General features: G+C 41.4%; 1 protein-coding gene across 6 annotated transcripts in view; it reads right to left on the minus strand.

Moving 5' to 3' along the window:
- The window catches only part of lima1a (LIM domain and actin binding 1a), a 129,203-nt gene that overhangs the window by 10,161 nt on the left and 106,907 nt on the right, over nt 1-12,135 (minus strand). For 5 of the 6 annotated variants that reach the window (XM_073070846.1, XM_073070849.1, XM_073070847.1 and 2 more), the window contains 3 exons: nt 11,235-11,386; nt 7,761-7,853; nt 5,835-5,939 (listed from right to left, as the gene is read on the minus strand). In XM_073070846.1, the coding sequence (XP_072926947.1) occupies nt 5,835-5,939; nt 7,761-7,853; nt 11,235-11,386 (350 nt within the window). The remainder of the gene's footprint in view (nt 1-5,834; nt 5,940-7,760; nt 7,854-11,234; nt 11,387-12,135) is intronic. The other variant, XM_073070852.1, reaches the window with a different exon arrangement.

The raw sequence follows: 12,135 nt of genomic DNA on the forward strand, positions 1-12,135 counted from the left end.
AGATTGAGAAAAATGCAGCTTCATGCAGGCCGGATCAGTCGGACGCGAGCGAACGCAGCTTTCGTTGCCTCCGTTTTTTCAGCCTGCTCTCATGTGTCTCAGTCTCTGCTATAACTACAAAGTGTTTCACTTTACAAATTCCGTTTCTTATGAAGAAGACTGCCGAGCAAGACTGCCGAATAAACACTAAAAACCCTGAAAACCTGGTACCTGAATAAACTCAGCATTAGCCATATCATATGCCATAGGCACTTCGATTACTGGGGCCAGCTTTAATAGTAATTAGATATTATCTCGCGGGCCAAAGATAATTCCACCGCGGGGCGGATTTGGCCCGCGGGCCTTGAGTTTGACATATATGGGCTAGATGGTTTGGAGTTTGTAAAATGTGTGCAGGATAGTTTTTTGCAGCAATACATAGAGGTACCAACTAGAGAAGGGGTAGTGTTGGATCTCCTGTTAGGGAATGAGATAGGTCAGGTGACAGAGGTATGTGTTGGGGAACACTTCGGGTCCAGTGATCACAATGCCATTAGTTTCAATATAACTATGGAGAAGGATAGGACTGGACCCAGGGTTGAGATTTTTGATTGGAGAAAGGCTAACTTTGAGGAGATGCGAAAGGATTTAGAAGGAGTGGATTGGGACAATGTTTTATGGGAAGGATGTAACAGAAAAATGGAGGTCATTTAAAGGTGAAATTTTGAGGTACAGAATCTTTATGTTCCTGTTAGGTTGAAAGGAAAGGTTAAAAGTTTGAGAGAGCCATGGTTTTCAAGGGATATTGGAAACTTGGTTCGGAAAAAGAGAGAGATCTTCAATAAATATAGGCAGCATGGAGTATGAGGTGCTTGAGGAATATAAAGAATGTAAAAAGAATCTTAAGAAAGAAATTAGAAAAGTTTAAAGATATGAGGTTGCTTTGGCAAGTAAGGTGAAAATAAATCCAAAGGGTTTCTACAGTTATATTAATAGCAAAAGGATAGTGAGGGATAAAATTGGTCCCTTAGAGAATCAGAGTGGACAGCTATGTGTGGAGCCAAAAGAGATGGGGGAGATTTTGAACAATTTCTTTTCTTCGGTATTTACTAAGTAGAAGGATATTGAATTGTGCAAGGCAAGGGAAACAAGTAGGGAAGTTATGGAATTAAAGAGGAGGAAGTACTGGAGCTTTTAAGGAATATAAAAGTGGATAAATCTCCGGATCCTGATAGGATATTCCCTAGGACCTTGAGGGAAGTTAGTGTAGAAATAGCAGGGGCTCTGACAGAAATATTTCAAATGTCATTGGAAATGGGGATGGTGTCGGAGGATTGGCGTATTGCTCATGTGGTTCCATTGTTTAAAAAGGGTTCTAAGAGTAAACCTAGCAATTATAGGCCTGTAAGTTTGACGTCAGTGGTGGGTAAATTAATGGAAAGTATTCTTAGAGATGGTATATATAATTATCTGGATAGACAGGGTCTGATTAGGAACAGTCAACATGGATTTGTGCGTAGAAGGTCACGTTTGACAAATCTTATTGAATTTTTTGAAGAGGTTACGAGGAAAGTTGACAAGGGTAAAGCAGTGGAAGTTGTCTATATGGACTTCAGTAAGGCCTTTGACAAGGTTCCACACGGAAGGTTAGTTAGGAAGGTTCAATCTTTAGGTATTAATATTGAAGTAGTAAAATAGATACGACAGTGGCTGGATAGGAGATGCCAGAGAGTAGTGGTGGATAACTGTTTGTCAGGTTGGAGGCCGGTGACTAATGGTGTGCCTCAGGGATCTGTACTGGGTCCAATGTTGTTTGTCATATACATTAATGATCTGGATGATGAGGTGGTAAATTGGATTAGTAAGTATGCAAATGATACTAAGATAAGTGGCGTTGTGGATAATGAAGTAGGTTTTCAAAGCTTGCAGAGAGACTTAGGCCAGTTAGAAGAGTGGGCTGAAAGATGGCAGATGGAGTTTAATGCTGATAAGCGAAGTGCTACATTTTGGTAGGAATAATCAAAATAGGACATATGTGGTAGAGCATTGAAGAATGCAGTAGAACAGAGTGATCTAGGAATAATGGTGCACAGTTCCCTGAAGGTGGAATCTCATGTGAATAGGGTGAAGAAAGCTTTTGGTATGCTGGCCTTTATAAATCAGAGCATTGAGTATAGGAGTTGGGACGTAATGTTAAAATTGTACAAGGCATTGGTGAGGCCAAATTTGGAGTATTGTGTACAGTTCTGGTCACCGTATTATAGGAAAGACATCAACAAAATAGAGAGTAAAGAGAAGATTTACTAGAATGTTACCTGGGTTTCAGCACCCAAGTTACAGAGACAGATTGAACAGGCCAGGTCTTTATTCTTTGGAGCGTAGAAGGTTGAGGGGGGACTTGATAGAGGTATTTAAAATTATGAGGGGGATAGATAGAGTTGACGTGGATAGGCTTTTTCCATTGAGAGTAGGGGTGATTCAAACAAGAGGACATGAGTTGAGAGTTAGGGGCAAAAGTTTAGGGGTAACACGAGGGGGAATTTCTTTACTCAGAGAGTGGTAGCTGTGTGGAATGAGCTTCCAGAAGAAGTGGTAGAGGCAGGTTTGGTATTGTCATTTAAAGTAAAATTGGATAGGTATATGGACAGGATAGGAATGGAGGGTTATGGGCTGAGTGTGGGCCAGTGGGACTAGGTGAGAGTAAGCGTTCGGCATGGACTAGAAGGGCCTAAATGGCCTGTTTCCGTGCTGTAATTGTAATATGGTTATAAGTGATTGGCATTAAAAACTGACAAGAATGGAAAGCTAGTTAAATATTGGCACACTGAGATCATTCTGCAAGCTAAAATTCATTAACAGGTTCTATTTTTAAATTAAGTTGTGCATGAAACCAGAGTGGCCACGCATTGCAGAGACTGGTCAGAGATGTGAAACTGGTGGGTCACAGTAATCCCCAACTTACAGTGCCCAACTTCAGAATAGTTATTTGGAAAAGCAGTTTCACTAAAAAATTAGCAGGTATTACAAAGCCTACCATAAACCCTCTGATTCCACTCAATTACTTTCAAAGTTCTCCAGGATCTTAAATGTTAAACAGGTAATTAGTGTAGTCATGTGAGAAATCACACCAAAAAAATCAAATTGTATATCAAGAGCTACAAACAGCAGCATCATGAACCCCTTACTTCAGTGGTTGGTAAGTTGATGGAGAAGATCCTGAGAGACAGGATTTATGAATATTTGGAGAGGTATAATATGATTAGGAATAGTCAGTATGGCTTTGTAAAGGGCAAGTCGTGCCTTACGAGCCTGATTGAATTCTTTGAGGATGTGACTAAACACATTGATGATGGTAGAGCAATAGATGTAGTTTATATGGATTTCAGCAAGGCATTAGATAAGGTACCCCATGCAAGGCTTATTGAGAAAGTAAGGAGGCATGGGATCCAAGGGGACATTGCTTTGTGGAACCAGAACGGGCTTGCCCACAGAAGGCAAAGAGTGGTTGCAGACAGATCATATTCTGCATGGAGGTCGGTCACCAGTGGAGTGCCTCAGGGATTTGTTCTGGGACCCTTACTGTTTGTGATTTTTATAAATGACCTGAATGAGGAAGTGGAGGGATGGGTTAGTAAGTTTGCTGATGACACAAAGGTTGGGTGTGTTGTGGGTAGTGTGGAGGGCTGTCAAGAGGTTACAGCGGGACATTGATAGGATGCAAAACTGGACTGAGAAGTGGCAGATGGAGTTCAACCCAGAGAAGTGTGAAGTGGTTCATTTTGGTAGGTCAAATATGATGGCAGAATACAGTAATAATGGTAAGACTCTTTGCAGTATGGAGGATCAGAGGGATCTTGGGGTCCAGGTCCATAGGACGCTCAAAGCAGCTGTGCAGGTTGACTCTGTTTAAGAAGGCATATGGTGTATTGGCCTTCATCAATCATAGAATTGAATTTAGGAGCCGAGAGGTAATGTTGCAGCTATATAGGACCCTGGTCAGACCCCACTTGGAGTACTGTGCTCAGTTCTGGTCACCTCACTACAGGAAGGATGAGGAAACCATAGAAAGGGTGCAGAAGAGATTTACAAGGATGTTGCCTGGATTGGGGAGCATACCTTATGAAAACAGGTTGAGTGAACTCTGACTTTTTTCCCCCATGGAGTGACAAAGGATGAGAGGTGACCTGATAGAGGTGTAGAAGATGATGAGAGGCATTGATTGTGTGGATAGTCAGAGGCTTTTTCCCCAGGGCTGAAATGGCTGCCACAAGAGGACACAGGTTTAGGGTGCTTGGAAGCAGGTACAGAGGAGATGTCAGGGTTAAGTTTTTAAAAAAAAAAAAAGAAAGAAAGAAAATTAATGCAGACAGTGGTGAGTGTGTGGAATGGGCTGCCGGCAACGGTGGAGGTGGATACGATAGGGTCTTTTAAGAGACCTTTGGATAGGTACATGGAGCTTAGAAAAATGGAGGGCTATGGGCAACCCTAGTATTTTCTAAGGTAGGGACATGTTTGGCACAACTTTGTGGGCCGAAGGGCCTGTATTGTGCTGTAGGTTTTCTATGTTTCTATGAATTCCAAATAAACTGCAAATTTTAGTAACTAATGACCACACCAAGACATTAGCAACACAGTGCAAATATGGTATGGCTAGAAACTGATTGCCATAACTGATATGCAAGGCCCTTAGTATTATTAAGGATCCTACCCATCCATCCAGCATCCTTTGACTTTCTACCATCAGGCAAGAGACTATGATGCATAAAAAAAACGGTTAGGATGAGAAACAGTTTCTTCCTCCAGGCCATTCGGCTTCTGAACTCCCTGTCGCATTGTATTTGAAGTGTCACTGGTTAATGTGTTCCAAACCTTACAATATTTAATATTACCATGTTTTAGTTTATGATTCATCTGTACATTTTATCTGTACCTTCACAAGTTATCATGTGTTATGTGTACTACTGTGCTTTACACCCTGGTTTAGAGAAATATTGTCTTGTTTCTATATACATTATATGGTTATACTGTATACGTGTATATAGATAAATGACAATAAACTTCACTTCATAAAGATTGCAGAGTGCAGGTTGACCAGGAGAGGGCACTAATTCACAGCTATAAAAGCAGCCAAGAAAGCATGGAGTTTGATCCACTGAATCCTGCAATACATTCCAATATTTAGGCCACTTTTGGCTTGTAAGGGCTCAACTTCTGGCACACCTACATACAAGTTCCTGTAACATTAAACTCAAAAGTCCAATGTACCTACATACCTGTCCTTGAATGAAAGAACTAGTCTCCTCCCTCTCTACTTTAGTAATTGTTCTTTCTTATCAGTTGTGTATGCTTCTGATGCCATTTATTAGAATATTGCAGAGATATGGTTACCATATCGTATGATTGTTACTAAACCCATTTGTTAACCTGGAGGTGGCCTTCAGGCAACTGAGCCAAGTGCAGGCTCCTTATGAACATACAAGTGGTAGGTGACAGCAATAAGTCATAGGTTTAGCTCAAGTTCAAAGTAAATTTAATATTCTCTCCACTGTGCATCTATAGAAGATCGTCAAAGCTTCAACCCTTACACTGGCTAACGTTGAACCTGATCACATCAGAAAAAGAGGTCAAAGGTCATTTTAGAAAAGTAAAGCAGGACTTCGTTCCCCAAAATACGTGAGGAAGGCAAACCTCCAAACATTCTCAGTTCAGGCACTGAGCCAAAACTAAGTTGGTGAATTCTTGGAACAACACAGCTACAGCTCAGGTGCAAACAACCAAGCCACGGCATTATCAGTCCTACTGTGATCAATCCTGTACAACCACTCCTGCTAAAGTGCTGAAGACCATTCACATACCTTCTGCAACTCCGCATTGGAGGAGGTACTGGTCAAAGGTTCTGGTGGCACATTTTCTTTCTGCTCATTCCCATTGCTTGCATGTATTTCAAGGTCACCGTCAGGCTACAATAAATAAAACCACACAAACCTTCAGAGATTCAAAAGGCCATTACAATAGTTTTGCAAACACTAGCTGCCTTTATTTACAAGTCAGCTTAATTATTAGGTGCTTTAAATTAAAATAAACCAAATAAATAATCAAAATAAACCAAGTAATTACTCAAAGTACTTGTATGGAGGTAATATAGGCAAATGAAGTCCCAACAATACACAGTCAGCATTAGGCACAAGGGTAGCTGGAATCTGCACTCTACTACAATGTTTCAATTCAAAACTCGGATCAGGACCAAGCCGACCGAGTCATAAAGACATTTGCTGGTAAATGAGACTAGGGAAGATAGGCAAAACATTAGCATGGATGTGATGGGCTGAAGGTCTGTTTTTGTGCTGTACGACTCTGACTCTACATGACCAAGTTGCAAAATACTCAGTTTATATCCCAGTCCCTTGAGTCCTTTTACTCTGCTTTTATGATCCAGTTGTGTTTTTGTTGCTGTCAAGTGGAAGATGAAGGGGAGGGGAGAACAATGAAGATGGTGAAATAATAGATTTACGTTGCTATGAATTTTATATACATTGTTATTCATTGTGTCATATCATGAATAAAGGATTTGCATTCTTGTGACATTTCTCCCAGAGCCCTTTATAGCCTATGACATATTGTGGCAGAGTTAGAGCTATGATTCAACACCATTTCTCAGGACAGTTTCAACCTTGTGGAGTGCAGCCAGTTAAGGGTAGGGCAGACCCTCTGCCTACCTGCTGATGGCATGCAGCCCAAGCCCCGTTTACATGTTGGTGGCAACAGTCGAAAGGTTAGACATTACCAGCTCTAAGCAGGCAGAGAAACCAGCAGACTGATCTTCCAAGCAGGCCCAGCAGCTGAAGGGAAGCTGGCTTTGTGTGGAGGTGGAGGACTGGAGGTCAAGCTCGGACACACACTGACACCTTTCTCCTGTGTGTCATTATTCTATCAAAACAACATTCTCACCTCGTGGAAATATTTAGATTCTAACTAGTGACTATCCCTTTTGTGTACCTGGCAACTGCATTAAAAACACCAATTCTGCTCTTTCACCGACTCTTACAGCAAAGTAAGATCAATAGCAGCAGAGTAGTTGGAAATACCTCTCCCAATACTTTACATCGAAAAACACAAATTCACAGGATTAAAGTTAAAAATATAACAGTGTGAAAGTTGGAGAAAGGATGCAGGAAAACTCAAGTATTGGAATTTGCTTTTAGTGAATCTGCTCAGGGGAGAGGTGGTCAATCATCACTGTTTTGACTCACCACCTCTCCAAGGTTTAGTTGAGCTGCAGTTTCCTATAATGAGACCACATTCAAGTAAATTTGTCCAACTGCTGTGCAGATTGATCATCTAGCCTCAAGAAAGATGGCGGCAAGTGTTGCCACAGAATTACAGAGCAAGAAATAAGAATTTGTGTTTCAGGTAGATGACCTTCTCTCAGAAAGGGGAAAGCAAGAGGACACCCACATCATCTTCCCTATCCTAGTTCTGGTGAAGGGAACTGGAGAGTTAACAGATACCCTCACCAGACACACTGCATGGACTGCTGAGTGTTTCCAACATTTTCTACATTTCAGGGATGCAGATATTTTCATTACTGGTTTTGTGATAAAAAAGCAATGGCATATAAACAAGCTAACTCTCACCATCAACTTCTTGCAGTAGAAAAAGAGAACATTTGCAAAGTGTGAATATCAAAAGACAGTACATCTATAATACAACCTTGGAATGATAATCTGACCCACATATCAACAGAAGAGTAGAAACAGTATGTAAACAAAGGCCCCTTTTACCTGTGACGGACTCTTTGGATTGGATAACTCTCTGGTGTTCCACAGCTCCTTGGTGTCCATGATTTCTGCTGGTACCACATGTTCTTCCAAAGCCTAGGCATTTTCCAAGACAACAGTTAGATTCAGAAGCAATCCTGCTCTGGTCACCAAACCCAACTGGATTGAGCAAGTCAACAAACATAATTTCTTAGTGCTTTTCACAGCCACAGAGAAGGGGGGAGGGGATTCCACAGCATTTTGCAGCCAAAAAGAGGAACTTGGTAGTTATTGCTCCAATTAAGGGAAAAGCAGCAGCCATTTGCGCACAGCAAGCTCCCACAAACAGCAATGAGATTATTGTTAATGATGCCGATTAAGGGATAGAGGTTGGCCAGGACACCAGGGATCTCTTACACTGTGGGCTCTTTTACATTCACCTGGTAGGCAAGGTAAGCAGCACCTCTGACAACACACTACTGCATCGTCTGCTCAAATTTCTGGGACGCGTTTTGAATCCACAACCTCCATCTGAGCAGTAAGAGCACTATCTACCAGATGACAGCCATCACCCTGACGACAGTTTGACGAAGGCAGGCTTAAAAAACCAGAAACAATTTGCTAAGTATTGTCCAAGCATAACTAAAGATGCAGAATTGCTTCTTGTACAAGCAAGCACCATTAAAATACAATTCATCTTTAGACAGCAGCTGCTTGATAGTACTATTTTAAGAACAGAGTATTCCTGGAGTCCTGGTCAGTCATCCCACAACAAGGTCATCTCATTGTTGTTTCTGGGATTATGCCACGCACAAACTGCCTGCTGTGTTTGGCTATGCTGCAATAATACTTTCATCCCATTTATGAAGCTCCATAAAGATGTGAAAAATATACAAACTAAGCCTTTATTTTCCAGCTAGTCTCACTTAAAAAAAGGGTATACATTACCCCTCACCTCCTCTAAAATAGTAATAACCAAGCAAGGAAAATATTGTCATGGTGTACAGCATCCACCTTCAGAACATTCAACTCAAAACATAACTGAAATTGTTAATATGCACTCCACACAGTTCAAAGATAATGAATTATCCAAGGCTGTGACTGGAAGAAAGTCTGAAGCATGAAGGTGTGGGAATCAGCATTGAACTGAATTAAAAAGGTTAAAGTGGATAGCTCAGGGGAAATATTCTAGTGTTTACTGCTGTCAATGTACAGAACATGCATTTCATTTGTCGAAATGAGACAAGTTTATCAATGTTGAATACAAACTTAGTTCAAGCGCAGGGAGATGAGAATGGGAGGTGCTAAAGGAACCTTGGAAAGGAACTGCAATAGGCAGAGCCACTCCTGAATCACAGGGATCCTTCAAGTGTTAACAATCTGGCAGACACCCACAGTGTGGCTTCAGGCTTGGTGAATCAGTCAAACAATTACATTGGTGGCACAAAGACCCTACCAGGAGAGCACAGCAGCCCTTTGCAAGGAGGGACACGCCATCATTCAAACTACTTATCCACCCATTCCAACAACCACCTCCCACCCCTTCTGTAGGGGGACGTGCAGATAACAAAACTAGAGTGGAAGTCCCCTTCGATCCCAAAGAACCACCCAAGATGACCCTATTTAGCAGCAAGCCACTAAATCAAATTAATAATTTATAACCAAAAACCAAAGTGAGCAACAGAAAAATCAGGAGGATTCACCTTAAAATGTCCAAGTACAGAGCAAGCCATTGGAAGGTAGAGGGGTGCAGAACAGGATAGGGGACAGGATTTGTAAGTGGTGAAAATTAATATAAACACAAAAAGCAAAATGGAAAGCAGTCAACAACCTGAGAGAGCAAAAAGTAAGAATCTTTCACCAGAAATGGGACATCAACCCAAAATCTTCACCGTTTCTCTTACCAGGTGCTGTCAGATCAGATACATACACACTGCACTTAGAAGAAAAAGGGCAAATGCATCTTTGTGCATTAGGAATTCAGGGCAACTAGCAACAATAGTCAAACAAGCAGAATGAGTACACCAGTTGTGCACCAATTGGCACAGGGTTTGGGCTTCCGTGAAAAAGACTGTTTCCTTGCTCAAGGCTGCACGTGACTGGCAAGACCAACATTTATTGTTTATCACCACTTGTCCCATAAACTGCTTGGTGTTTCAGAGGGTTATTAGGAGACAAATATGTTACCATGGCTCTGGAATCTCAAAAAAAATCCTTTCCTGATCAACATCTTATTTCAGATTGAATTATTGAATTTAAATTCCCCAGCTGTTATGATGGGATTTGAACTTTTATAGCTGAATCAGTAATTGCCTCTGGTCCAGTACCTTGACTATTATGCTACTATATCAAAATAACACAAATGACTGCCAGCGAAAGGCTGTGGACCCTCAATCTGAGGAGACACAAACATGGAGCTTTCAGCACATTATGGTTGCAAAACAAAGCAAACAAATGCTGGTCCAATAGTGATGGGTAGTGAGGGAAATTTGCAAAAAGTAGGGAGAGTTTTTTTTTTATATAGGAGAAAATTCCTGTACGTACTTACCAGTGTGCTCAGGTGTCACTAAGTTCATGGAGCACAATGCTGTAGCACAGCAAGAACAATTTGCGCCAGTTTGCTTTACAGGGAAAATGCTTGAAGGTACCGATATTTGGCCCAGTTAGTACAGAGTGTAGCCACATTAACCAGCAGTGGCAGCTCAGCCTAGCTTGCACAACTCACTGCAGAGTTCAAGGTAACAGGCTCAAGCTGCACATTTGGTGATATCTTAGTTAAGCATAAGGAATGACGCATTGTTGGAAGTGTGGCTGGAGACCTTAAAACAAAGCCTTACAGTATATCCCTGTGAAAGATCAAATGTCACTGCTCGAAGCAGCACGTAGTTGCTTGCCTTAGCCAACGTTCATCCAACAATCAATTGGCAATTTATTTCCAAGTTTGTGGGAACCTGCCATGCGCAAATTGACTGCTGCATTTGCTTGCAAAATAGCGATTGTGCTTTGATTGGTCACAAATTACTTGGGACAGCTGGAAGATAAAGCCACCAGGGTATTTTTGTGCCACCTCAGACAAATGTGTAGTGGCCCTTTGATGGTACATTGACAGGTCTGTTACAGACTCAATAAGGAAAACACATGAAGCAGATACAAAGCTGCTGTAGAACCAAGGTTCTGATCTTCAAGGTTACAGTACAAATGCCAGGCCTGCAGGTCATTCAAGCTATAGGTGAAAGGATAGGGTGAGGAGATGGAAAAGTGATGCATGCAAAAAAAATCACAAATAAAACAATACAAGTGTGCCTGCTTAGCAGGCTTCATATTTCAATGTGTAGGTGTTGTCTTTAGCAAAAGCATAATCAGCTTAGTTAGAACGTTTTTGTGCATGTACCAACTTTACTGCAAGAGCAAGATTATACTAGTCCTTAGTAACATTTCTCAATGGTGCATTACTGTCAACTGTGCTGCAGATGAAAATGTATTCAAAAAGATGTTTACTGTAGGAGATTGGAGGCTGGTTTCCTTCTGTGATGCAGTAGCCTGGTACAATGCCATTCTGTCTTTCACTGGCGACTGTTCCTGCATGTCTGTCAACTCCGTACCAACCTTAGATTCAGTTTTATCAGGGCTTGTTCCAGGCGAGGTATGGTCTGCATGAAGTGCAAACAGAGCCAAATTCAACATTAATGAATGCATCTCCAGATCAAAGCAAGCAACACTGTACAATAAAATACAATAAGACTGCCATTTAAGGTGACATGCAGTTCTCTTATCCCACCCCCCCCAACATCCCAGATTACAACCACACTACCAACCATGAAGGGAGAACTGGTCTACCCATCTAGCAATGATTACAGATCATGTCTGACTTTGTGACTAGCAACAAATCAGTATACACTCTTTACACAGTCATTTACATTTTCTTTTTTTCTCTCAATTGGCCAAAATTTTATTACCTTCTGCAAGAAATGTATAGAACCAGCATTAGCTCCCAAAATCTCCATACCGCTATCAAAATGTTAATAGGTACACTCACATAAACAAGACTCATTGTATACTAATCACGAAAGAGCAATATACATCTCTCAGATACTCATGATCTGTACAGCAGTCAACGTTCAAAGGAGCTGAAAAGCAAAAAGCACATTTGAAAGTACTGCTGTCTCACTCAAAGATCTACTCACATGGTCCAAAACCAAAAAACAGGAAGAGAGCCCAAGCATTTTGTGTCATGTTTCTTGTTAGAAACAGTTTACCTGCCACCAATGCAATATTACTAAACAGTTTCCACCCCCCCCCCCCCCCCACAAGCCTACACACTTATAGGATAACTAGGAACTAGAGAAAGGGCCAGGCAGAGCAGAGGTACTTTGGTTGGGGGGGGGGGGGGGGGAGTGGA

Source organism: Hemitrygon akajei, chromosome 18 (genome assembly GCF_048418815.1).
Source record: "Hemitrygon akajei chromosome 18, sHemAka1.3, whole genome shotgun sequence".
Taxonomy (NCBI): Eukaryota; Metazoa; Chordata; class Chondrichthyes; order Myliobatiformes; family Dasyatidae; genus Hemitrygon; species Hemitrygon akajei.